We start from the raw sequence: 27,652 nt of genomic DNA, 5'->3' as shown, positions 1-27,652 counted from the left end.
AAACAAAGTGAGTCAGTTAAACTGATTATTGATGGAATAGAACTGTTCAGAATGGAAATCAATGGAAGCACTGATCAGCTGATCACTCAGAGAACTGTTGTTCTGGATCAACATGTTCTCTGTCTTTCTTTAGTCTCCTCTGATGAACAACATGTCTGAAGTCTTTTCTCACTCATTCTGCTTTAGTGACTTCTTGAACCTTTTAGCTGAGGTTGGACACATTTTAGGGACATGAAGAAGAAGAAGGTCCTCCAAGAAATGACGTCACCAGAAGAAGAAGACACCATCTAGATCACTGAGGTGTTTTGCTGATGATCAGTTTGTGCTTCAGTTTTCAGCTTCTTCTGTTCTAATGTGTCAGAAGTGCAAAATGAGTCTAACAACAACAAACACTGAGAAAAGATTCTAAAAAGTTTGTTTTATGTTTTTTTCACAGATAAAAAAAAAACAAGGCCTTTTTTTTATCACCTGTTGAATCCTAAACGCAGGAGAGGAAACTATTCTATCTCATCAGACTTAGAAACTCCATCACTGGCGTTGTTTTAGCGTTAGCATGTAGCGTTAGCATGTAGCTTGTAGCCTTTAAACTCTTCTATCAGGATCTTTTTCAGGTGCTTTTAGTTTAAACTGGTTAGCGTCTGTCTGGGACCACACATTGTTTTGGTGCCGACACCTTTAGCTTCGTCTTCGTCGTCTTTCCCATCTCACATTTTAGAAATCTGACCTTTGGACAGTTTTACAACAAACTGAGACTTTCTTGATTTGCAAAATTATCTTTTAAACTTTTAAACTATCGTGTGTGTGATTCATGGAAAAATTCAAATGGATCTAAAGTGTATTTGTCTCTCAGCCAGTCAGGAACAGTGGGAATAAGAAACCCTGTAAGGAACAGAAAGACGAGGCTCGGCTCACGGGCTCCAATAAAAGTGTGCAAATATATTTTAATTTCTTGTCATACAAACAACAATGATAGAAAAAAGTGAATCATTAAAAACGAACAATTTAAAAAATACCAGAGACCGAAAGTTCAACAATTTACAAGCTGTCCTGTGTGAAGACGAAGATACAGTGCATGTTATACATCAGCCTTCAGCTGCTGAGGAGGAAACCATCACGTTAACTACAGGTAAAGTTAATAAGAACACAGTAAACTCTAAAGGATTATCATGGAAACAGGTGAATTATTATATACACAGTATAGACGTGTCAGTAATTCATCAACACATCTAGTGTTTGGAAAAGTCGACCGGAGCTGATCGACCGACTGGTTTAATCAATAAATCTCATAGAGGAAAAGCAGAATATCAGCAGATTCATCTCAGACCTTTGATTATTGATATGAAACTCTTGTATTACGTCGGTCAGAGCGTAGAGATGTGGGTTAAACTGCAGAGAGCAGACCTGACAGAACCTGACAGTAATGAGTATTTAGTAAAGAACGTTTCGGTGTGAAAAGAGTCCAGACGTCTCGAGCGTCACTAAACCAGGCCGAGTGATTATGTTCCTGTTGACCGACGGCTTCTGATCGATGTGAAACTCTCCTGCTTGAACTGTGTCAGAAAATATCTACTTCTGATAAAAAAAACATCACAGCTACAAGAAGCTCGTGGACAGAAAAACTGAGGGATAGAAGTAAACTACGACTCCCATGGTGCATTTCACCAACAAACATCCAATCACAGGGCTCAAATTTCTGTTAGTTGCGCCGCTAAAAGCAGCTGGAGACCAAAGATTACTGACAATTTTGAAATCTGAGACAATTTCGAAAAAGTTTGCCATTGTCTTTCATCCACTATTCTGGCAGCTGCTGCTGAGGCTCATGGGTAATGTAGTTTTTAGAGCCGACCACACGACTGACTGAAAAATAAACAACTGATTTCTCAGAAACAAAGTGTAAATAATTCAAACTGGGGATCAGAAGATGTGTGTTTATATCAACCAGGAGAGTTTTTTTATGTTCAGAAACATTCAGGGATTAATTTAATATGAAGGGTTTCTGAGACGTTCTGACTGAATATCTTTACATTTACTGATGTAAATAAAGAAATTATTACGTCAAATTAAAAAGGTAATCAGGTGAATTAGTATTTTATCCAGCAGACTCATATCCAGGAGATGTGACGGCTTTGACGCCATCGTCCTGTCACCACCACCATAAGCTATAAGCTATAAGCTAGTACGCTAACAAACACCTGAAGACACAACTGAACTGGACAATTAAAATAAAACCAACTTGGGGTTTCAGACGTTGCCTCTTTCTTTCGGAGGCTATGATGCTTTTTGCAAATCATTTTTTAAGTAGAATGAAGTCTCTTTAACTTGTTTACGTGGGCGCGACATGAAGTGATTCTGTGAGCTGTCAAAGGGGCCTGGAAGCCTGGTGCTGTTCCTGGGGGTGGGGGCTAATGTGCCGGAAATAAAACAGACGAAGAAGACGCCCCCCCCCAATAAATGTATTCCAACCAGAGAGAAACGATCAGAATACGTGTTTAGATGGTTATCAGAGTGGACACCACCACGGATCAGGCCGGACCGGATCAGGCCGGACCAGATCAGACCGGACCAGATCAGACCGGACCGGATCAGGCCGGACCAGATCAGACCGGACCGGTCTCTTCCAATGAGGTGGCTACAGGAGGCTGTTATTCCTGTTCTTAGTGGAACGTCAGCGTCCATGTAAACACAGCTAATGTCACCGAGAGCACGGAGTTAACGGGATTCACCTGGTGGTTTAGTTTAGTCTAGTTTGGTTTAGTTTAGTCTAGTCTAGTCTAGTCTAGTCCAGTTTAGTCTAGTTCAGTTCAGTCCAGAGTGTTTCAGTCCAGCACATCTCAGCCTGCTCCAGTCTAGTTTGTCATGTCAGGTTCTTTAGTAAAACCGGAGCCACTTCAGTTGAATCGAGTCTAGTCCAGTCTGATCCGGTCCAGTCCAGCCCGGTCCAGCCCAGCCCAGTCCGGTCCGGTCCGGTGCAGTCCGGTCTACGCAGCCACGCAGTGGTTTGGTCTGCGGGACATGACGTATCCTCTCCTGCAGACGCAGCGGAACGAACCGTCGGTGTTCACACAGCGAGCGTTCACACACGGGAACTCCACGGCAACGCCAGCCTCACACTCGTTTACATCTGCAAACACACACACACACACACACACACACACACACAGACAGACAGACAGACAGACAGACAGACAGACAGACAGACACACACACACACACACACACTTTTAACAGAGCTGTTGTGATCAGAGGAGTTATGTCTGTGGTGAGTTCAGGTGTCTGTAGTAACAGTAGGACAGTCCAGACTCTGTCATGCCTACCTATACATGTCATGGAGGTCATGTCCAGCTCGTATCCTTGGTAACAGTCACAGGTGTAACCCTCGGCGACGCGAATACACCTGCCGTTCTCACAGCCGTGTAGTATCCCACAATCCTCTGCTGCGCTCAGGCCGGCGTAGGTGTCATAACGTCCTGCAAGAGGAGAGAAGAAGTGGCCTGTGGTTAGTTCACTGACTGTAATAACAGCGGGACAGATGAGTGTCTGTGGTTAGTTCACTGTCTGTAATAACAGTGGGACAGATGAGTGTCTGTGGTTAGTTCACTGTCTGTAATAACAGCGGGACAGATGAGTGTCTGTGGTTAGTTCACTGTCTGTAATAACAGTGGGACAGATGAGCGTCTGTGGTTAGTTCACTGTCTGTAACAGCAGCGGGACAGATGAGTGTCTGTGGTTAGTTCACTGTCTGTAATAACAGCGGGACAGACGAGCGTCTGTGGTTAGTTCACTGACTGTAATAACAGCGGGACAGACGAGCGTCTGTGGTTAGTTCACTGACTGTAATAACAGCGGGACAGATGAGTGTCTGTGGTTAGTTCACTGACTGTAATAACAGCGGGACAGATGAGTGTCTGTGGTTAGTTCACTGTCTGTAATAACAGCGGGACAGACGAGCGTCTGTGGTTAGTTCACTGACTGTAATAACAGCGGGACAGACGAGCGTCTGTGGTTAGTTCACTGACTGTAATAACAGCGGGACAGACGAGCGTCTGTGGTTAGTTCACTGACTGTAATAACAGCGGGACAGATGAGTGTCTGTGGTTAGTTCACTGACTGTAATAACAGCGGGACAGACGAGCGTCTGTGGTTAGTTCACTGACTGTAATAACAGCGGGACAGATGAGCGTCTGTGGTTAGTTCACTGACTGTAATAACAGCGGGACAGATGAGGGTCTGTGGTTAGTTCACTGTCTGTAACAGCAGCGGGACAGACGAGCGTCTGTGGTTAGTTCACTGACTGTAATAACAGCGGGACAGATGAGCGTCTGTGGTTAGTTCACTGACTGTAATAACAGCGGGACAGATGAGCGTCTGTGGTTAGTTCACTGACTGTAATAACAGCGGGACAGATGAGCGTCTGTGGTTAGTTCACTGACTGTAATAACAGCGGGACAGATGAGCGTCTGTGGTTAGTTCACTGACTGTAATAACAGCGGGACAGACGAGCGTCTGTGGTTAGTTCACTGACTGTAATAACAGCGGGACAGACGAGCGTCTGTGGTTAGTTCACTGACTGTAATAACAGCGGGACAGACGAGCGTCTGTGGTTAGTTCACTGACTGTAATAACAGCGGGACAGATGAGTGTCTGTGGTTAGTTCACTGACTGTAATAACAGCGGGACAGACGAGCGTCTGTGGTTAGTTCACTGACTGTAATAACAGCGGGACAGATGAGCGTCTGTGGTTAGTTCACTGACTGTAATAACAGCGGGACAGATGAGGGTCTGTGGTTAGTTCACTGTCTGTAACAGCAGCGGGACAGACGAGCGTCTGTGGTTAGTTCACTGACTGTAATAACAGCGGGACAGATGAGCGTCTGTGGTTAGTTCACTGACTGTAATAACAGCGGGACAGATGAGCGTCTGTGGTTAGTTCACTGACTGTAATAACAGCGGGACAGATGAGCGTCTGTGGTTAGTTCACTGACTGTAATAACAGCGGGACAGATGAGCGTCTGTGGTTAGTTCACTGACTGTAATAACAGCGGGACAGATGAGCGTCTGTGGTTAGTTCACTGACTGTAATAACAGCGGGACAGATGAGCGTCTGTGGTTAGTTCACTGACTGTAATAACAGTGGGACAGATGAGTGTCAGCACAGCCCTGTGAAATAAGATGTGTCCACTCACTCTCGTACACCCTCCTTGGTGCTCCTCCTCCTCCTCCTCCTCCTCCTCCTCCTCGGCTCCTCTCAGTGAAGGGGGGGAATGGTGGGACCGGCCTCCATGGCACCTCCTCTTCCTCCTCCTCCTCTTCCTCCTGGTACGGAGCGCCGGGCAGCGGGGCCAGACTGAGAGGAGCTCCCTCGGCCCGGGACGGAGGAGGAGGCCGGGCCCCGAACGCCCTCTCGGCGCGGGGGTCTGGGGGGAGGCGGAGAGATGGCAGTCTGGGTGAGGAGCCATCGGGGGGGAGGAAGTCTCCCTCAGAGTAGTAACCAGTGCTGAGAGACGGACAGAGAGAGTTAACATGGAGGGTAGGTAGTAAAAGTGTTGGAACTGGTCCAGTAGATCACCTCAGCAACGTGATCCTTTGGGACAACTGCACCTGATCACAGTAGGTCCACTAAAAGAGCTTGTTTGATCCACTGACAGGCTCAGAGTGTTATTCTAAGTGTGTGACAGCATCATGGAAAGGATCCCTACAGAGAGAGACCTGGAAGATCCTTTTGGTTTAACCACAAACAGCACACACACCAGACTACATTCACTAAAACAGGGATTTTAGAGAACAGGACACAGGAGCTGCTGCTCTGCTGCTGCCTCCATCAGATAATATCATAGATAGATCAATATGTTGTTAGATCTGAATTAACCCTTTAAAACACCAAAGTCACACAACAACACAAACAAACTAACCAGTTGAAGCAGCATCAGACCAGCAAACTGTGTGTAAAACCCCTGTTTTTATCAATGGAGTCTGGTGTGTTTGAAGAGAGTGATATAGTTAGTGGTGAACGTACTTTCTTGGCTGAGCTGATCTACTGGACCAATTCCAACTCTTTTAGTACCTAACAGGAAGTTATCCTTTAAGACCTGGAAAAACTAAAGATTAAAATAAACTGAATTAAGACTAAAGAGTCGGATGCTGACTGAACTCGAATGAGACGTGTAAATGAATCAATGTCGATGATTAACTGATCATCTCCAGTCAGAAGGTCAGAATGAGCTCCTCAGGTGTGAACATCTGGTGGTCGGCGTCCTCACCTGTACTCGGGCCGGCGGTAGGACGGGTCCGGCAGGCTGAAGGAGGCGGGTGTCCTCCCCCTGAAGCCGGACCTGCTGCCCCCTGCCGGACCGTAATCGTCATAGTCAGGAACACTGAAGTCTCTGCTGGGGAGCACGGCTGGGGGGAAGGAGTCCGGACTGTAGGGGGGGAAGTATGGAAGAGCTGAGGAGGGGAGGGGAGGGGAGGGGAGGGGAGAGGGGGAGTTAAACGGTAAAACTATGACAAAGAGGCAAAATCAACGAAAACTTTAAGGATATTTAGAAATACATCAGAGAAGCCTTCAGTTACCTGATTCACCCACTCCGGCTCGGCCTGCTCCTGGTCCTGGTCCTGCTCCTGCTCCTGGTCCGGTGGAGTCCGGAAAACTCTCAGGAAACAGAGACGGAAAGAAAGAGCTGCACAGACTGGCATAGTCCTCTGCAGACAGAGAAGAAGAAGAAGAAGAAGAAGAAACTTAAACGGATAAAGTGGCAGCGCTGATTTCCTCTGATCTTAAATCACTGCAGCTTTAAAGGAGAACTCCACTGTTTCTCTACACACACACCAGACTACATTCACAAAAACATTGATTTTACTTTGCAGAGAATCACAGAAGATCTGTTAGTCTGTTTGTGTTATTGTGTGACTAACAAACTAACTGAGGCAGCAGCAGACCAGCAGCTCCTGTGTCCTGTTCTCTAAAATCCCTGTTTTAGTGAATGGAGTCTGGTGTGTGTGCTGTTTGTGGTTAAACCAAAAGGATCTTCCAGGTCTCTCTCTGTAGGGATCCTTTCCATGATGTGTCCATGTGTTTAGTTTGGTGGCAGACACATGTGAGGTGTTCCAGGGGCTCCAGGTACTTACCGGAGTCGGTGGAGGGACAGAGGGCACACTCCATCCCCCAGCCCTCCCCGTACAGGCAGCAGCAGTCCATGAAGGTGACCTGAGCGCCCAGAAGAGGACTCTGACAGACCAGGTCTGCCGTGACGTGCTGCCAGCACACAGACAGGTTCTCATCTAGAGACAGAGACGACAGCTGTTCATACCTGGACAGGCAGCTTCACACCTTCACACCGTTTGTCCTCAAGCTAGAAGCTTGAAGCGAGAGACTTTAAAACTCTCTTAAAACTGAGGGAAACTCATCACACCAGACTCCATTGACAAAAACAGTAATTTTACCTTGCAGGACACGGGAATTGCAGGACGGCCGCTGCCCCAGTCAACAAAGTGAAGTAAAATTACTGTTTTTGTCTATGGAGTCTGGTGGCTTCAAAAGGGAGCAGTTTTTGGACAAACAACTTCATCGACTATTCCAGCCTGCCTCTCCAAATTGGGGTCATCCACTCTAATGAGATAAGGAGGAGGAGGAGGAGGAGGAGGTGAAGGTGGAGGCAGGTGTCTTACCTATGGTCAGGTGGGAGGAGTTGACACAGTTTCGCTGCGTGTCGTCGAGCACCAGAGGAGGAGGACAGCTGCAGTAATAAGAACCCACCGTGTTGACGCAGAGTCCTCCGACACAACTCTCCTCCTCACACTCATCATGGTCTGAGACAGACAGGCAGGCAGACAGACAGACAGACAGACAGACAGACAGACTGCTTTGACTTAAAGTGTTTTTAAAGTGACAGTAACATGGTAACTGAGGCCACATGGGAGCAAATTGTGTTACAACTTCAAAAAACAGTTTCCTATTTAAAAATGTCAGAATAAAGTCAAAATGAGTTAGTAAATTAGTTTTAGCTAGCTATTTTGAGAGGTCATCCACACTTTGTGCTAAGCTAAGCTAAGCTAACTGCTGATGGAGATGCAAACAGGAAGTGTAAAGATTTCAGACATTTCTAAACTAAGTCTCCAAAAAAGCAAAGATTCCAGAAAAGTCCAAAAAAGCTAAAAAACAAATTTTTCCTTCTCATCCATATTAATCATATTTTACCTGGTGACCCCTCGGAGGGCCCCGAGCCCCAGGTTGGGCCCCCCTGGCCTGAAGTGTGTGGCCCTAACCCACCATCAGCATGCTGCTCTAATACTTGATGTGTTAAATGTGTGTTTGTGGCGGTGCGTACCGACACACTCCAGCAGCGTGCTGTTGTACACGTATCCACTGGAGCAGTAGCAGCTGTATCCAGGGATGTGGTTGACACACACTCCGTTCTTACACACCTCCGGAAAGAAACGCTTACACTCCTCCACATCTGGAAGAAGCAAAAGGACAATTTGTGTTTAGCAGTAGTGAAACGAACCATATTTGGAGGCAGAAACGCGGCGGCGTACCTCTGTAGCTGAAGGTTCCTGGTCCAGCCGTGACATATCCTCTCCCACTGGGACACAGAGACAGAAACTCGGCTGCACACAAACATACAAACCCATTAATCACAACACCAGGGGCTTTCACAGATAGTTAAAGGAGAAGTCCGGTGTTTTTAAACCTGGGTCCTGCTCAGTCGGGATCCTTAATCTGAAACCACCAGACTCCATTTACAAAACAGTCATTTTACCTTCCAGAACACAGGAGTTTCTGCTCTGCTGCTGCCTCAGTTAGTTAGTTCGTTTGAGTTATAGTGTGTTCCACAAATATTGTGTTGGATCTGAACTGACCCTTAAAAACACAAAGTCACACAATAACACAAACAGACTAACTGATGGAGGCAGCAGCAGCCCATTAGTAGAATCTCTGTTTTAGTGAATGTAGTCTGGTGTGTGTGCTGTTTGTGGTTAAACCAGAAGGATCTTCCAGGTCTCTCTCTGTAGGGAGGGCCCAGGTGTAGAAATACCAGAGTTACTGTTGATCTACCTGGGTCTCACCTGTGTCTGCGGGGGGGCAGATGTGGTACTGGCAGCCCAGCCCCCAGCCCTCCCCCACCGTGCAGCAGCACTCCCGCTGGCTGGTGTTGGTGGCCAGCAGGCTGCAGGTTCCCTGCTCAGCCAGGTTGTAGTAACACTCCCTCAGCTCACCTGGACGGGCCGCGGGGAGGGGGGGCAGCACGGCAGAGGAATCCACCACACTGACGTGGACGGAGGAGGAGGAGGAGGAGGAGGAAGAGGAGGAGGAGGAGGAGGAGGAGCTGAGGACACTCTCTGCTGCTGGAGGAGAAAGGAGAATTTATCATGATAATAAAATGATGAAAACTGAAGATCGACATTTTTCTGTTCAGCAGGAGAGAAGAAGAAGAAGAAGAAGAAGAAGAAGAAGAAACATGTCAGCTGTACAAAATGATGGTTCTTTTCTGACTTAAATCAAATCTTTCCTGTTTTCCTAAATATCGTTTAGGAGGCGTCGGCGTCTCCAGGACTCTGAAGTCTCTTCAGATAAAACACTGAGGAGCAGCAGTCGGCCAGCCGACGCCGATGAACCCAAAAACTGGATCTGTATCACATTAGATCACATTAGATCACGTTAGATCACATTCTGGGCGCCTGAACACACACTTCTGTTGATCTGGTGATTCATTGATTGATTTTCAGTATAAATAAACGTCTTCAGAGGCCAGTTAGTGATGCATTAAACCAGAGAGCATGATGGGACATTTGCTGACGAGCTGCTTTACACAGACTGTGGGCGGAGTCAGACGTCACCTGACAGGTGGTCACGTGTCTCTGTGTACCTGGAGGTGCGGCGCTGACACACCGCCGGCTGCTCGGGTCGAACTCGTCCCCCCGTCTGTCGCACTCACACATGAAGGATCCTTCGACGTTCTCACAGCGGGCAGAACCACAGACACCAGGCAGAGACACACACTCATCCTCATCTGAGAGACAGACGGGAGGGGGGTGAGACAGGGAGGGGGGGTGAGACAGAAAAAGGATCAAAATCAGTGTGTTTGTCCCAGTTTTGTCTTTTTATTCCACATTCAGGTTGTTGGGATGAATTCTGGGAGTCGAGTGCAAAGCTAGCTAGCTAGTTAGCCGACTACGCTACGCTCCACATGCTAATGAATCGTTATCTTGTTTGTCAGGTTAAAGATGATTTTAAAGTCTCAGTTTGTGGTGAAACTGTTGAAGCATCAGACTGAGAATCCATCACACCCACAGGTGTCATGGCGTCGTGGCGTCCAGCTAGCCGGCGGCGCTAAAGCTGCTCTGAGTGTGTTTGGTATCAGGATGTGGTCCAGCAGCAGGTAGAGGGTCTGATCCTTCATCAGAGGACCAGGAGTCTGGGATCCTTCATCAGGGGACCAGGAGTCTGGGATCCTTCATCAGGGGACCAGGAGTCTGGGATCCAACACAGCAGCTCAGAGAACATCAGGGACGTTAGCACGGGGACGTAGCAGAGTTAGCTCGCTAGCTAGCAGCTCTGACACCAGACTGAAGGGTTCTTTACCGTCTTCACCACAAACTGAGACTTTAATCATCTTTAACCTGATGAACATCCTGTGAGAGATTCAGGGAACGATTCAAACACATCTAAACTTTATTTGTGCCTCGCTGTTGGCGACTGACAGCGGCATTCCACGCCTACATTACCCACAATGCATCAGTTCCCCAGCAGCACAGATGTTCTGCTCAGCTCACTTCTGTCTAACACAGCTTCTTCATCAGACATTCAAGGATTTATACTTTTAAAACACCTGCAGGAGACTTCCCTAACACCTGGAAACACCTGGAAACACCTGGTACGTACCCACGCAGGTCTTTCCGTCGGCGGCGGAGGTGAAGCCCTGGTCGCACACACACAGGTACGTTCCTATGAGGTTCTGACAGACGGCGTGGTCCCCGCACACCGTCTTATTGGCACATTCATTCACGTCTGCCGGAGAGCACAGAGAGGGTTTGTGTCGACTGCTGCCGTGACAGTCTGTCGCTCACCGGACGGCCGTGATGAGCCGGCACACTCACCTGCACACCGGCCCGTCGGGGTCACCTGGTAGCCCGGCTCACAGGAAGTGAGACAGCGGTACGAGCCAATCGTATTCTCACAGCGCTGTGACGCACACACGGCGCCGCCGGACGAGACGCACTCATCAATATCTGAGGGGGGAGAGAGGGGGGAGAGAGGGGAGGGGGGGGCTGTAGTAAAATAAAATGGAAATACTCAAAGTAAAGTGCAAGTGTGTGAGTGTGTGTGTGTGTGAGTGTGTGTATGTGTGTGTGTGTGGTACCAAGGCAGGCAGTCTTCTCAGGGTTGGTGGTGAAGCCGGTCTGACATTGGCACTGGAAGGAGCCTTCAGTGTTGACGCAGCGACCGTCCACACACACGCCCGACTTCACACACTCGTCCACATCTACACACACACACACACGTTTATTTACAGTATTTTGTAGGTCAGCTTGTTAAACTTGGTGTTAGCATATTATGCGGCTAATGTGGCTAGCATCTATTATCTAGTCTAGTCTAGTAGTAGGTCAGATACCTGCTAACTGTTACTAGCGGAGTTCCTTTTCTTCCTAGTGGGGCGAAATGTCCCCACAAAACACCGTGTCCCCACACTGGGAGTGTGCTCCCACGCTATGGGCCCCAAAAGGTAAGGAAGACAAGAACACACACACACACACACACACACACACACACTGTGACTCACCGAGGCAGGACGTCCCGTTGTCATTCAGAGTGAATCCCTGAGAACACACACATGTGTAGGATCCTGCTGTGTTCACACACTCTCCTCTGGGGAAGCAGAAATCCCCCTTCAGGCACTCGTTGATGTCTGAGGACACACACACACACACACACACACACCTGTGTTATCACCAGCAGTAATAGTTGTCACACACATCTGTATCTGGGTGGGGGGGGTTATAAGGATTCATCATCTGGGGAACATTTCATGGTTCCAGGTTTCAGTGTGGACCAAAGCGACTTGAACCACAGCTGCAGCTCATCACTCATCATTATCTCTGCACATGTTCTCACTGTGACACTGTCGACACACACTGCAGACCCAGAGGGCTGGAAGGAACCAAACTAAGAATCTGTGAGGTTAGAAAGTTAGAACTTCATGAGAACGGCTGAACGTGTGTGTGTGTGTGTGTATTCAGTTCAATTCAAATCTATAAATCTTTATTTATCAAACACATCAGCGCACAGACAGCAGCACACATCTGGATTTCTGTATTCTGTAATCTATATTTTACTGCACTGCAAAATATACTGAAACTAGTAAAATAACTGAAAAATATACTGAAACTAGTAAAATAACTGAAAAATATTAGTAATAAAAACAGAAAAAATCTAAAAATATTTGAATAATATCAGAAAATTATTAGTAACAGAGGTTTTGGTTTATTCTTTATTATTTCAGTGTGAAAACCTGAAAATAAGATGAAAAAAGACTGAACACAGTGTGTGTGTGTTACACTGTTTGTGTGTGTGTGTGTGTGTGTGTGTGTGTGTGTGTGTGTGAGTGTGTGTGTACCTGCACCCCCCCACACACACACACACACTGCTGACAGGCCTCACAGCTGTAAAATCCTTCAGTGTTCACACACTGCTGATCAGGACAAGACTCTCTGTTCTCACACTCGTTCACGTCTACAGAGACACACAGGGGTGTGTGTGTGTGTGTGTGTGTGTGTGTGTGTGTTACCTGCACACTGTCTGTTGGTGAGTGTGTATCCTGGTCGACAGGACACACAGCGGTACGATCCCACAGTGTTCACACACATCTGTCCAGGACACTGAGAGGGCTCTGCACACTCATCCACATCTGTACACACACACACACACACACACACACACACACACACAGACAGACAGACAGACACACACACACACAGACAGACAGACAGACACACACACAGACAGACAGACAGACAGACAGACACACACACACACACACACACACACAGACAGACAGACAGACAGACACACACACAGACACACACACACAGACACACACACACACACACACACACACACACACACACACACAGACAGACAGACACACACACAGACACAGACACACACACACACACACACACAGACACACACACACAGACAGACAGACAGACAGACAGACACACACACACACACACAGACACACACACAGACAGACAGACAGACACACACACACACACACACACACACACACACAGACACACACACACAGACAGACAGACAGACAGACAGACACACACACACACACACACAGACACACACACAGACACACAGACAGACACACACACACACACAGACACACACACAGACAGACAGACAGACACACACACACACACACACACACATACACACACACACACACAGACAGACACACACACACACACACACACACACACACACAGACACACACACACACACACACACACACAGACACACACAGACACACACACACACACACACACACACACAGACACACACACACACACACAGACACACACAGACACACACACACACACACGTATCAGAGGAATGAAAGATGTCTTTTACTGGTTTTGGATTTTTAATATTTTAATATTAATATATAATAATAATTTATAATATAATATTTCAACAGATATCGTTTTTACTTTGTGAAATATTTTTGGATTTATTTTTTATTTCCTTTTCTGGGTTTTATTTTGGGAGGTTTTCTACAATTTTTGCAATATTTCATAAATATTTTCAGACGTTACATTAATATTTTTCAGACGTCCTCCAGATGTTTCTTGCAGGATATATTTCATGAATACTTTTATTAATAATCTTTGGGTTTGTTGCTGATATCTTTGTGACATTTTTCAGAAATATTCCTGATACACAGCTGTTGGTTTACCTGTGTAATGAGGGCTGTTGTTTTGAACACACACACACACACACACGTTTATGTTCCTTCATGTCACTCTGTCAGATATGATGCTACGGCTGGTTAGCTTAGCTTAGCTTAGCATAGCATAGCTTAGCATAAAGACTGGACACAGAGGGAAACTGCTAGCCTCGCTCAGTCCACTGCTGACATCCACCTGCAAAAGCTCAGTGATAAACACGTCGTATCTATTTTGCTTCTTCTGAAAACTTCTTCCACCAAACCTGCACAGGTGTTGTTCAGGAGCTTGTAGCCATGGCGACAGACGCAGCGGTAGCTTCCGGGTGTGTTCTCACAGCGGCCGTTGGAGCAGGGAGCCTGGCGACACTCGTCGATGTCTGCAGACGACAACACGTTCGACAGTTAATCCTGAGTGTCACAACACGTTTAGAAAGTCGAGCCGGCCGCAGGTGTGTTTACCTGTGCAGAGCCTGTCGCTAAGGGCGTATCCAGGCTGGCAGGACACGCAGCGGTACGAGCCCTGGCTGTTGATGCACTCCTGCCCGGGACACCGCAGAGCGTCCTCGCACTCGTCCACGTCTGAAACACACACAGCGTTCACACACGGTTCCCGTCTCTGAGCTCAGGCCGAGGCTCGAGCGCTGCCACGCGTCCATACCTGTGCAGGTGTTTCCGCTGAGCCTGTAACCGAGGCGACAGACACACCTGTAGCTGCCCGGCGTGTTGTCGCAGCGACCGTTGCTGCAGGGATTCTGCTGACACTCGTCGATGTCTGAGGACGGGACAGAGAGCGGCGTTCAGGTTCAGTTTGTTGCTATGGAAACACGACATGAGCACGTTAAAGCAAACAGGAAGTGGACGTCACCTTGACAACCGGTCTGCTGGCTGTTGCTCCGGTATCCAGACGGACACACACACCTGTAGCTTCCCACGGTGTTCACACACACTCCCACCGAACACACACCTGGAGACTGCACACACTCATTCACGTCTACGCACGCACACACACACACACACACACACACACACACACACACACACACACATATTTAAGTAAATATAAATAAAGTATCAAAGAAAACTGAGTAAATAGAATAGAATTAGTCTTTGGGGACAATCAAGATCTATTTCTGATCTATTTATCTATATATTATATATTAAAATTATTAGTAAAATAGACAAAATAATGGCTAAAATATCAGAAGATATTAAAATTATAATACAAAAATTAGTTTAAAAAAGTTTTTAAAAAGGATAAAATGTGTCTTATTCTAATTTTCAGTGTGAAAAATACAAAAAACTAAAATACAAAAACACCTTCATGACGTGTGTGTGTGTGTGTTTACCTTGGCAGTACGTGCGCTGAGAGTTGGGCTGGTATCCCTGATCACACACACAGGTGTGTTTTCCACCTGGCTGATCCACACAGCGGCCACGCCCACACACACCTGGTGTGCTCTCACACACACCTCGCACTGCTGCACACACACACATTAATTATTATTCATTAATAGTTAATATTCATTAATTAACATATTTTGTCCCTGAAGAAGCTGAAAACATTAAATGTCCGACTTCAAATTAAAGCAAAACCTCAAAAAAAACTCAATTTAGTGACTCAGTCCTCTGAGGATGAACTAAATGTTCCTTTGAAAGTTAAAGGTTTAAAGATTTAAACTTTCACTCCTGACCTTCTTCACTCAGCTGCTGTGTTTATTCCTTTGGGTGTTTGGTAGTTTAATAACCGCTGACTGGCTGCACGTCTACAGACTCTGACACAGAATGGCCTGTAATCTGTACACAGTCTGGTTCTGGTTCTGGTTCTGCTGCCACTCACTCTGGACTCGGGCCGGTCTGGTTGTCGGGCCGACGGCTGGTCTGCTCTGCAGAGGGGGGAGGCCTCCGCTGGGCCTGGACCCGCGCTCGGGGCTCTCCTGGTCGGGCCGGGATGCGGTGGAGGAGCGGTCGCCTGCCGAGGACAGAGAGGGCCCACCTGAAGGGATTAGCCAAACTAGCATGTCAGCTAACGAGCTAATCTGATATCATGTCAGCTAACGAGCTAATCTGATATCATGTCAGCTAACGAGCTAATCTGCTAGCATGTTTACGACCACACAGACTGGATTTGCTGCGTTTTTACTATTTCTTTAAATGTTTGGACACGTTTGTGTTGTGATTTGTTAGCTTCTTTTACAGACGAGCTAGCGAGGCCACGTGGCCCCCGCCTGCAGGTCGTAGCCGTCCATCCAGAGTCTCCTAGAAGATTGTGTTAGTCAGAAACGATCTAGCAGAGCGGACTCTGTTACCTTGACTCCCGGAGGATGGAGGCTGTGGTTTAGGTTGTGTGGTGAAAGGTGGAGCTGAGTCAGGCTGGTTCTGCGGGGTCCCGGGTCTGCCTGGAGTCTGGGGTTTCTCCTGGGGGGCCGTGGTGCCGGTGCCGCCAGGCTGCACAGGCCTGGAGCCTGCCGGGCGGGGCAGAGGTTGGGGCTGGGGTGGAGGTCTGGACTCAGGGTGGGGCACAGGTCTGGACTCAGGTCTGGACTGGGGCTGGGATGGAGGTCTGGACTCAGGGTGGGGCAGAGGTCTGGACTGGGGCTGGGATGGAGGTCTGGACTCAGGGTGGGGCTGAGGTCTGGACTCAGGGTGGGGCAGAGGTCTGGACTGGGGCTGGGAGGGAGGTCTGGACTCAGGGTGGGGCTGAGGTCTGGACTCAGGGTGGGGCAGAGGTCTGGACTCAGGGTGGGGCAGAGGTCTGGACTGGGGCTGGGATGGAGGTCTGGACTCAGGGTGGGGCGGAGGTCTGGACTGGGGCTGGGAAGGAGGTCTGGACTCAGGGTGGGGCGGAGGTCTGGACTGGGGCTGGGATGGAAGTCTGGACTCAGGGTGGGGCTGAGGTCTGGACTGGGGCTGGGATGGAAGTCTGGACTCAGGGTGGGGCTGAGGTCTGGACTGGGGCTGGGATGGAAGTCTGGACTCAGGGTGGGGTGGAGGTCTAGCCTGGGGGTGGTGGTGGGTCTGACTGGGTCTGGTGTGGGTACTTCCTGGTCCCTCTGATCCGGCGGAGGATACGACACCTGAAGCAGAACTACCTGCTTCACCAGAAGACGACGGTTTCTGCTGAGACCTGGAGGCTCCGCTGCTACTGGACCCAGAACCAGGACCTGAAGGGGGGCAGGACGGGTGGAGGTGTGGATGGTAAGGTATGGTATGGTATGGTACGGTACGGTACAGTATGGTATCCAGCTAAATGCTAATGCTGTTAGCACTAGCCTAAAGTGTTTTTCCAGTTTGGTGAATGGCGCTTAACACCACAATACCCATGAGCCTCAGCTGCCGTTACCGTGGAGAATCTGAGAAGCAGATTACCACCTGACCCCAAACACGGGAGTAAAGTAACTCAGGCTTCCGTAAAGCTCTGTGATTGGACGTCTTTAAGTGAAATGCACCCTGGGAGACGTAGTTGACTGTTTTTAATCAGGGATGCAGGTATTTCTTTGGCTAATGTTTCTGGCTAATGATCACCAAAGTCAGCATTATGGAGGTGCAGGTGGTGCACAGGTGTAGTTATGACAGTGAACAGAATGTTCGGGTACCCTGGTTGCCGTGGGTTACCAGCGCAGCTCCTCGGCTCCCCAGCTGCTCGGTGACTCTCTGGTTGAACTGCAGGGCCGACGCCGAGTAGTGGTAACCAGGACCGGCTGGACAGATCTCCTTAAAGGCCACTGCAGGAGGAGACGGGGAGAGGAGTGATTTCTGGTGGTGCTGTCGGTGTTTGGTCTTAATCTAACGCAAACAAACCTGATGGAGGCAGCAGCAGAGCAGCAGCTCCTGTGTCCTGTGAGCTAAAATCCCTGTTTTAGTGAATGTAGTCTGGTGTGTGTGCTGTTTGTGGTTAAACCAAAAGGATCTTCGTTACAAGACTTTGTGTGACTTTGGTGTTTTAAAGGGTTAGTTTGGATCTGAACTTAAAAACACCAAAGTCACACAACACCAAAAACAAACGTACTGATGGAGGCAGCAGCAGACCAGCAGCTCCAGTGTTCTGTGAGCTAAAATCCCTGTTTTTTTAATATGTAGTCTGGTGTGTGTAACCAACCTGAGCCAAAGTAGGGGCATCGCTGACAGTCGGCTCCCCAGGCTTTACCGACTCGGCTGCAGCAGCAGATCTGCTTGGTGATGTTCTTGAGGATGGGCAGGGAGCAGGAGTACGGGCCCTGCCCCGAGCCCAGGACCCGGTGACACTGACCCTTCTCGTCTGATATGACGCTCTGGGCTGGGGGGGGCACACACACACACACACACACACACAGGGACGCGTTACAAAGACGTCCGGGACCCGGAGCGACGGCCCGGACGGACATGCAGAGCCCTGCATGCAGAATCAGTGACATGCGGTTCCCCCGGTCCGTTCGGGACCAACATTCAAACGGGACAGACACCAAGACGGAGAGCCGACACTGACGAAGCAAGCTGTGACATCACAGCGCCCTGCCGTCTGATTGGACAGGACGAGGAAGAGAACAATGTGGTTATTTCTGGGAGGAACAGAAAAAAGAACTTCCAGACCTCCATCACAGAAAGACTGAAAGTAAAAGTTCAGTCTGCAGGCAACACACACACACACACACTTATGATAATACACACACATAATACACACACATAATACACACACAATACACACATAATACACACATAATACACACACAATACACACACAATACACACACAATACACACCCCTCCACAAACATTTCCAGCCAGTTTGGAAGCAACAGAGAGACGAGACGTTGTCAGGCTCAACAAGTCAGCTTTGATTAGAGCGTTGTCATTGGTTACCAGACGGACCAGCATCCTACAGCACACCCACCCCTCCTCCCCCTCTTCCTCCTCCTCCTCCTCCTCCTCCTCCTCCTCCTCCTCCTCCTCCTCAGCGAATGCCGGTCGGAATAAGCAGAGCACCAGTCCGGCTTCACAGAACTCATCCGAGCACCAAACTCCACTCAGATTCTGCTGATTTTAGCGGAACAAAGAGTTCCTCTGACTTCAAAGATGTTTTGATTGGTTAGAATAAAAACCTCAGACGGGTTCAGGAAGTCCTGGAGCTGGAGTCTGTCTTATTCCTCGTGTGTGTGTGTGTGTGTGTGTGTGTGTGTGCGTGTGTTACTTACAGATGCAGATTCCATGTGTGGCGTCGAGGATGAACCCCACCCTACACACACAGCTATAGCTCCCCCTGGTGTTCACACAGATCCCTTTCTCACAAAGCCCCGGCTGGAGGCACTCATTCACATCTACACACACACACACACACACACACACACACACACACACTTTATAGAAGTACTACAGAGAGAGACCTGGAAGATCCTTTTGGTTTAACCACAAACAGCCGTTCTATCGCTCTCTGCACACACACCAGACTACATTCACTAAAACAGGGATTTTAGAGAACAGGATACAGGAGCTGCTGCTCTGCTGCTGCTGCTTGATTGGTTAGTTTGTTTGTGTTATTGTGTGTTACATAAACACTGTGTTGGATCTGAGCTAAACCTTTAAAACAGCAAAGTCACACAATAATACAAACACACTGACTGATGGAGCAGCAGCTCCTGCGCTCTGTGAGCTAAAATCCCTGTTTTAGTGAATGTAGTCTGGTGTGTGTGCTGTTTGTGGTTAAACCAAAAGGATCTTCCAGGTCTCTCTCTGTAGGGATCCTTTCCATGATGCTGTCACACACTTAGAATAACACTCTGAGCCTGTCAGTGGATCAAACAAGCTCTTTTAGTGGACCTACTGTGATCAGGTGCAGCCCGTTTCCATACTTGCCAACACTCCTGACTTTTGAGGGAGTCTCCCCATTTCTGTTTCTCAGTTCTTGTGTGGAACAGCCACACCCATATCAGAGGTGAGCATACACAAACATGGAAGCTATGGATGAGATTTACAACATGGAGTCTGCTCGGGGGGTTTTATTTTGAAAATGTACCATTTCTGAATCTAACTTCCTGCTGCAGCCGTTAGCTTTGACAGACTGTATAAAAGAAATGTTTGTATCTTCCGCGTCTGAACAGTGAAGCCGCTGCTGAAGAGCCTTAAAGCTGCATCCTCTCTAGTGTCCAGCAGGGGGCGACTCCACTGGCTCCAAACAGAAGTCTGATTGGATGGAAGTCAATGAGGAAATGAGGAGACTTCTCTGCTCTCAGTCTCTAGTTTACAGTCTTCTTCAGCACAGCAGGATGTTCATTTAGTCAATGATGGTCCATTTAGAGGAAATTAAGAGGGGGTGGGGGGGTACTGTGACCTAAATCATCCATCTGTGTGTGTGTGTGTGTGTGTGTGTGTGTGTGTGTGTGTGTGTGTGTGAGAAACTCACCTACACAGTGTGTATCATTGGCTCGCTCGAAACCAACAGGGCAGCTACTGTTGCTTTGACCTGATGATGATCAATAACAGAGTATTGGTTAATAATAATCTGATCAACCAGAGAGGGGGGGGGGGGGGGGGGTATGGCATTGTATGGTAGGCCTGCGGTGAACAATATGGGCCCCAGTGTGGAGCCTTGGGGTTCTCCACAGCTGATGGGACCAGATGAAGAAAAGAGGAAAAGATCTGAGATCGTTATAATAGTGTTATTCTGTGAGAGCTGAGAACACACAGTTATTTCCATGATTTGAGGGAGAACCTGGGTCCTGTTTTTACTTATTTTGGGTTTGAAATGACTGGTAGGTAAATAAAAGACTTGGAATTGGTCCAGAAGCAACGTGATCCTTTGGGACAACTGCATCTGATCACAGTAGGTCCACTAGAAGAGCTTGTTTGATCCACTGACAGGCTCAGAGTGTTATTCTAAGTGTGTGACAGCATCACGGAAAGGATCCCTACAGAGAGAGACCTGGAAGATCCTTTTGGTTTAACCACAAACAGCACACACACCAGACTACATTCACTAAAACAGGGATTTTAGAGAACAGGACACAGGAGCTGCTGCTCTGCTGCTGCCTCCATCAGTTAGTTTGTTTCTGTCATTGTGTGTTTCACAAATATTGTGTTGGATCCAAACTAACCGTTTAAAGCACCAAAGTCACACAATAAGACAAACAAACTAAACAATCAAGGCAGCCATAGACCAGCAACTCCTGTCTAAAATCCCTGTTTTAGTGAATGTAGTCTGGTGTGTGTGCAGAGAGCGATATAACGGCTGTTTGTGGTTAAACCAAAAGGATCTTCCAGGTCACCATCTTTACTCACTGCATTAAAATAAAACTATTTTAGTGGACCTACTTTGATCAGGCGCAGTTGCCCCAAAGGATCATGTAGCTACTGGACCCATTCCAACACTTTTAGTACCTACCAGTCATTTAGACACCTGGACATGAACAGAGAGGACCCAGGTTTAAAAACAGGACGTAGTATCACATGTTCAAAGTGAGAGGGGGCAGAACCATTAGCTACTGGCTCTGCTGTGTGTGTGTGTGTGTGTGTGTGTGTGTGTGTGTGTGAGTGTGTGTGTTTCCCCTTTTCTGTCACTCTGTCTGTTGTTTTTAAAGGTGTATTGCGTCATTTTTTCTGATTTGACAGACTGATGTGAAGTTCGACGCCAGCAAGTGAGCTAACACAACATCCCCTGCGCCTGTACACACACACACACACACACACACACACACACACACACACAGATGTTTGATGTATGTGTGTGTGTGTGTGTGTGTGTGTGTGTGTGTGAGTGTTAAAGGCCTACAGTCCCACAGAGCAGCATTCCTTTACTGTTAGTCAGCTCTGCAAGAACATGGAGGAGGTATCGTTACTGTGTGTGTGTGTGTGTGTGTGTGTGTGTGTGTGTGTGTGTGTGTGTGTATGAGCGTGTGTGTGTGTGTGTGTGTGTGTGTGTGTGTGTGTGTGTGTGTGTGTGTGTGTGTGTGAGATAATGTCAGATAGTTATATAAGCAGCTCCTGGTGGATAATTTCCAAAATATTTCAGTCATAAAGTATCAGCACAGAGAGGCAGAGAACTATTTCTGTGTGTGTGTGTGTGTGTGTGTGTGTGTGTGTGTGTGTGTGTGTGTGTGTGTGTGTGTGTGTGTGTGTGTGTGTGTGTGTGTGTGTGTGTGTCTGCCAGCACTCTGTTATTTTTGGTCAAATCTCTCATCCATATCACAGGAGGTATTTTTGTTAGTTATCTACAGTTCTGCAGTTGAACACCAAGTACACACACCCGGGTACTTTAATGTATTTGTACTCAGTGGACGAAGTACTCAGATCAGTAAAAGTAGTAAAAGTAGTAGTATCACACTGTAAAAACACTCTGTTCGAAGTAAAAGTCCTGCAAAGTATCATAAACAGTCATGTAAAGTATTTATATACCACCTTTAATCAGCTTTAGATGAATAAAGATTTGACATTCAAATAATCCTGTTTTATAGATACTGACTCCCCCACAGGACATGAAGTCCTCTGAAGGAGCTCCACCGACTGTTTCTCACTCGGTGAGGAGGTCAAGAGTACAAACAGTACTGCGAGTCGTCCTTTAATCTTTTTCTACTTTATGGTGTTTTGGTTTCCGTCCGTTCCCCTCGTTTCTCTTGTGAAACACTTGGTGACGTCCTGCTCTTGAAATGTGATTAGAAATAAAGTTACTGAGACTCAGAGCCGCTCACCTCCAGCATGTGATGGAGGTGAGCGCAGGGTGGAGGAGGAGGAGGAGGAGGAGGAGGAGGAGGAGGAGGAGGAGGAGGAGGAGGAGGAGGCTCAGTTCACCAAACTCCATTAAAGAAACAACCATTTTTAGACAAAAAATGTATAAATGTATAAAAAACGTATTATTACTACACCAAAGTGGGTTTTTTTTATACCAGAGGTCTATTTACTAGTTAATCTGTGTGTGTGTGTGTGTGTGTGTGTGTGTGTGTGTGTGTGTGTGTGTGTACCTGTGTTATTCGGACAGAGGACACAGTCAGTGATCCCCCAGGCCTTTCCGATCCCTCTGCAGCACATTTCCCTGCTCCTCAGACCAGGAAGAGGAGAGCTGCACTACACACACACACACACACACACACAGACACACACACACACACACACACACACACACACACACAGACACACACACACACACACACACACACACACACACACACACAGACACACACACACAGACACACATCACACACACACACACACACACACACACACACACACACAGACACACGTCACACACACACACACACAGACACACACACACACACACACACACACAGACACACACAGACACACACACACACACACACACACACACATCACACACACACACACACACACACACACACACACAGACACACACACATCACACACACACACACACACACACACACAGACACACACAGACACACACACACACACACACACACATCACACACACACACACACACACACACACACACACACACACACAGACACACACACACACACACACACAGACACACACACACACACACACACACACACACACACACACAGACACACACACACACACACACACACACACACACACAGACACACACACACACACACACACACACAGACACACACACACAGACACACATCACACACACACACACACACACACACACACACACACACAGACACACGTCACACACACACACACACACACAGACACACACACACACACACACACACACAGACACACACAGACACACACACACACACACACACACACACATCACACACACACACACACACACACACACACACACAGACACACGTCACACACACACACACACACAGACACACACACACACACACACACACACACAGACACACACAGACACACACACACACACACACACACACACACACACACACACAGACACACACACACACACAGACACACACACACACACAGACACACACAGACACACACACACACACACGTTAACACACTGTTTATTGATCAGGTCTCTACAAAGAAACAAACGTGAACTAAAGTGGAGTTCGCTGCACTGAGAACTAGATGAACCATTTCACTGTGAGTGCAGGCGGAGGGATATCTGGCTGTGATGTGTCCCAGCCCATCATAACGTTTTACAAAATAAAAGATCTACTCAGATGGGGGGAGTGGGGGGGGTCTGCTTCCCATCTTCATCAAACCAAAGTTTTTCCAGATCATTTTTGTTCTGAGGCATCGTCCTGCTAACCCACACCCATCTAGGACCCCCCCCCCCCCCGGAGGACGACCTTTTAACAGGTGCCCCCCTTTCAGGACGACCTGTAGTGTCTGTAGTCAACAGTGCAGCCTCTGGGGGGCGCTGGCTGTTGAGTCCGGCCTCTCACCTGCCCGTCCTTCACCTCTCTGAAGCAGTACTTGAACCCGGACTGCTGGGTGTAGGTGCCGCCCCCCCTCACCGTCTGGGCCTGGACCGACTCTCCTCCGACCGCCGGAGCCGGAGCGCCGGCCGACCCCGAGGAGGACGAGGAGACGCTCCGCAGGGTGGGAACGAACCCGGACACCTGGGGCGAAGAAGAAGAGACGAACGGAAACAACATCGGATAAAAGTCCACGACAGGAAGAAGCTCTTTTTATTCCTGAAATATTAAAACGACTCCTCAAACTAAAGACTTTTGTTTCTTAAAGTCACGTTATTTTCAAAATAAAATCACGACTTTAGTGTTTATTGTCAAACTATTACGACTTTATTCTTGAAAAAAACTTTGGACTCAAAATATTACGATTTAATGCTTGAAAATCACGACTTAATATTCAAAATATTAAATCTTTATTATCAAAAATTACAACTTTATTTAAAATCTCAAAATTTTACGACTCAGTCAAAAAATTACAGTTTTATCCTCAAACTATTCAGATTTTATTCCGGAAAAAACGTGATTTTATTATCGAAATATTGCGACTTCATTCTCTAACTATAATGACCCAATGCACAGTCACGACTTTATTTGAAGAAAAACATCACAGGCGTTTTCTCTTGGCGGTTGTGGAACAAACGAGCTGAGAAGGTCAAATTGTGTTAGCTTAGCTAGTTAGCTGGCTTCACTACAAGTTGTGTTTGGTTCTGTTACCTTCAGCACCTGGTGGACCTTCACGCTGGCCTCGGGGGGGTGCTGGACACTGACCTTCACCATGGGGGGGCCGGGGGCTGCACACACAGGTTAGTGAAATCAGACATGAACATGAGGCTAACTCCAACAGCTGGTTAGCCTAGCTTAGCATAAAGACTGGAAACGGGCTAACGTGGCTCTGCCCAAAGACAACCAGCTCCTCTAAAACTCATGACGGAGCATGAGGGCCACGTTTTCAGATTTCAGTCGCAGTGTTACAAGACAAAAGTTCAGATATTTCCTGAAATATTACCACATTACAGCTTATTTTCTAAGTCTCAGATGTTTTCCCCTCAATATGTGGCTCTAATACTTAATATAATAATGAACATAAAGTTCAATATGTCTAAAATAATAAAAAAAAAGTTCACAGGTAGCACAAAGAGCCAAAAACGACCACAAAGAGCCAAAAATGACCATAAAGAGCCAAAAACGACCATAAAGAGCCAAAAACAACCACAAAGACCCAAAAAACGACCATAAAGAGCCAAAAAATGACCATAAAGAGCCAAAAACGACCATAAAGAGCCAAAAAATTACCGTAAAGAGCCAAAAAATTACCATAAAGAGCCAAAAATGACCATTAAGAGCCAAAAAGCGACCACAAAGAGCCAGAAAACGACCACAAAGAGCCAAAAACGACCATAAAGAGCCAAAAACGACCAGAAAGAGCCAAAAAATGACCATTAAGAGCCAAAAAATGACCATTAAGAGCCAAAAAACGACCACAAAGAGCCAAAAAATGACCATAAAGAGCCGTGCTACAGTTTATTTAGATATTTTCATGATGACTCATCCACAAAAACATGATGGTGTCAGAGGTCAGAGGTCAGACTCACCGCCCGTCCTCACCGGCTCCTGGTTCTGACCCAGCGGCAGGAGGAACTCAGACCGCGTCAGCTCCTGATTGGCTGCCATGGCGGAGAGCTGCCCGGGTTTGACGATCTCATTGGTGGAGGAGAGTGGGTCAGTGGCGGCGACGGGGATCTGGCAGAACTTCCCGGTGAAGTTTGGCGGGCAGAGGCAGCGGTCCTTCTGCAGGCAGACGCCTCCGTTCTTACAGAGCAGCGGACAGAGAACTGCAGGGGGCAGCAAAGAGCAAAGACTGGAGTGAGCGCAGCGGGGGAACAAACTACAAACTACAAGGAACAAACTCCACCCCTCCAGTACCGGAGTCAAAGTACAGATACTCCTGGTCAAACATTTCTTTTTCTTGAGGTAAAATTTGTTTTAAAAAGTTTTAAACACTCAGACGTTTTCAGTAGATCTTTTTGTTTTGGTGCCTAAAAGTCGCCACTTAAACTGCGACCGTTCACAACGTTAATCACTTCATTTATTGCCGTTACCGTGACGACTAAGGTCATATAGCTTAGTGTGACTTTAAAGGGTTAGTTCGGATAGTTCTGAAGAGAGTCTTGTTTTTGTCAGTGGAGTCTGTTCCTACTGTGATCAGGTGCAGTTGTCCCAAAGGATCACGTTGCAGCCATTGCAGCCCGTTTGGTGGCTGCTGGCTGAGGTGATCTACTGGACCAGTTCCAACACTTTTACTACCTCAAACTCATGAAGCAGTTTACATTAGAAGGACGTTTGTCTGTAAACCCACTCCCACACATTTTGTCATCTCTCTTCTATTTGCTCTCAGGCAGCTACACAAATGCATTCTGGGAAGCAGTGGGCGTAGCCCCTCTTCTGTTGCCTAGAGACGAGTGGGTCCCGTGTGAGGTGACGGCAGAGCGGGCGCCAGCAGAGCCAGCCAGCCACTTCCTACTTCCTGTTTGAGTGCTGCGACAGGATGCTGGTGCATTGTTGATGCTGCCGCTAATGAGCAGAGAATACCCAGAAGTCTGTGCAGCAGGAAGGAAACCTGCACCAGATTCTTGTCTCCCTACGATCTCTTTCAGCAGACTGATACCGGCCAATCAGAGGACGCTTCTTTATAGACTGATACCGACCAATCAGAGGACGCTTCTTTATAGACTGATACCGACCAATCAGAGGACGCTTCTTTACAGACTGATACCGACCAATCAGAGGACGCTTCTTTATAGACTGATACCGACCAATCAGAGGACGCTTCTTTACAGACTGATACCGACCAATCAGAGGACGCTTCTTTATAGACTGATACCGACCAATCAGAGGACGCTTCTTTATAGACTGATACCGACCAATCAGAGGACGCTTCTTTATAGACTGATACCGACCAATCAGAGGACGCTTCTTTACAGACTGATACCGACCAATCAGAGGACGCTTCTTTATAGACTGATACCGACCAATCAGAGGACGCTTCTTTATAGACTGATACCGACCAATCAGAGGACGCTTCTTTACAGACTGATACCGACCAATCAGAGGACGCTTCTTTACAGACTGATACCGACCAATCAGAGGACGCTTCTTTATAGACTGATACCGACCAATCAGAGGACGCTTCTTTATAGACTGATACCGACCAATCAGAGGACGCTTCTTTACAGACTGATACCGACCAATCAGAGGACGCATCTTTATAGACTGATACCGACCAATCAGAGGACGCTTCTTTATAGACTGATACCGACCAATCAGAGG

At 47.6% G+C, this 27,652-nt stretch overlaps 1 protein-coding gene across 1 annotated transcript in view; it reads right to left on the bottom strand.

Moving 5' to 3' along the window:
- Nucleotides 1–916: 916 nt before the first annotated feature.
- The window catches only part of LOC139199770 (latent-transforming growth factor beta-binding protein 4), a 32,581-nt gene continuing 5,845 nt past the window's right edge, over nt 917–27,652 (bottom strand). The window contains exons 2-33 of the mRNA XM_070828923.1: nt 25,918–26,157; nt 25,040–25,116; nt 24,296–24,472; nt 22,876–22,978; nt 20,325–20,384; nt 19,120–19,242; nt 18,049–18,225; nt 17,546–17,674; nt 16,973–17,113; nt 16,259–16,414; nt 15,790–15,921; nt 15,299–15,430; nt 14,818–14,943; nt 14,611–14,724; nt 14,412–14,531; nt 14,216–14,329; nt 12,780–12,899; nt 11,775–11,900; nt 11,355–11,477; nt 11,092–11,223; nt 10,877–11,002; nt 9,861–10,004; nt 9,061–9,339; nt 8,530–8,601; nt 8,322–8,450; nt 7,663–7,803; nt 7,123–7,275; nt 6,568–6,696; nt 6,258–6,441; nt 5,184–5,494; nt 3,315–3,467; nt 917–3,121 (exon numbers count right to left, since the gene is read on the bottom strand). Of these exons, the coding sequence (XP_070685024.1) occupies nt 2,979–3,121; nt 3,315–3,467; nt 5,184–5,494; nt 6,258–6,441; nt 6,568–6,696; nt 7,123–7,275; nt 7,663–7,803; nt 8,322–8,450; nt 8,530–8,601; nt 9,061–9,339; nt 9,861–10,004; nt 10,877–11,002; nt 11,092–11,223; nt 11,355–11,477; nt 11,775–11,900; nt 12,780–12,899; nt 14,216–14,329; nt 14,412–14,531; nt 14,611–14,724; nt 14,818–14,943; nt 15,299–15,430; nt 15,790–15,921; nt 16,259–16,414; nt 16,973–17,113; nt 17,546–17,674; nt 18,049–18,225; nt 19,120–19,242; nt 20,325–20,384; nt 22,876–22,978; nt 24,296–24,472; nt 25,040–25,116; nt 25,918–26,157 (4,586 nt within the window). The 3' untranslated portion in view covers nt 917–2,978. The remainder of the gene's footprint in view (nt 3,122–3,314; nt 3,468–5,183; nt 5,495–6,257; nt 6,442–6,567; nt 6,697–7,122; nt 7,276–7,662; nt 7,804–8,321; nt 8,451–8,529; nt 8,602–9,060; nt 9,340–9,860; nt 10,005–10,876; nt 11,003–11,091; nt 11,224–11,354; nt 11,478–11,774; nt 11,901–12,779; nt 12,900–14,215; nt 14,330–14,411; nt 14,532–14,610; nt 14,725–14,817; nt 14,944–15,298; nt 15,431–15,789; nt 15,922–16,258; nt 16,415–16,972; nt 17,114–17,545; nt 17,675–18,048; nt 18,226–19,119; nt 19,243–20,324; nt 20,385–22,875; nt 22,979–24,295; nt 24,473–25,039; nt 25,117–25,917; nt 26,158–27,652) is intronic.

The sequence above is a fragment of the Pempheris klunzingeri genome, chromosome 4 (assembly GCF_042242105.1).
Source record: "Pempheris klunzingeri isolate RE-2024b chromosome 4, fPemKlu1.hap1, whole genome shotgun sequence".
NCBI lineage: Eukaryota > Metazoa > Chordata > Actinopteri > Acropomatiformes > Pempheridae > Pempheris > Pempheris klunzingeri.
This window is presented reverse-complemented; position numbering and strand designations above follow the sequence as displayed.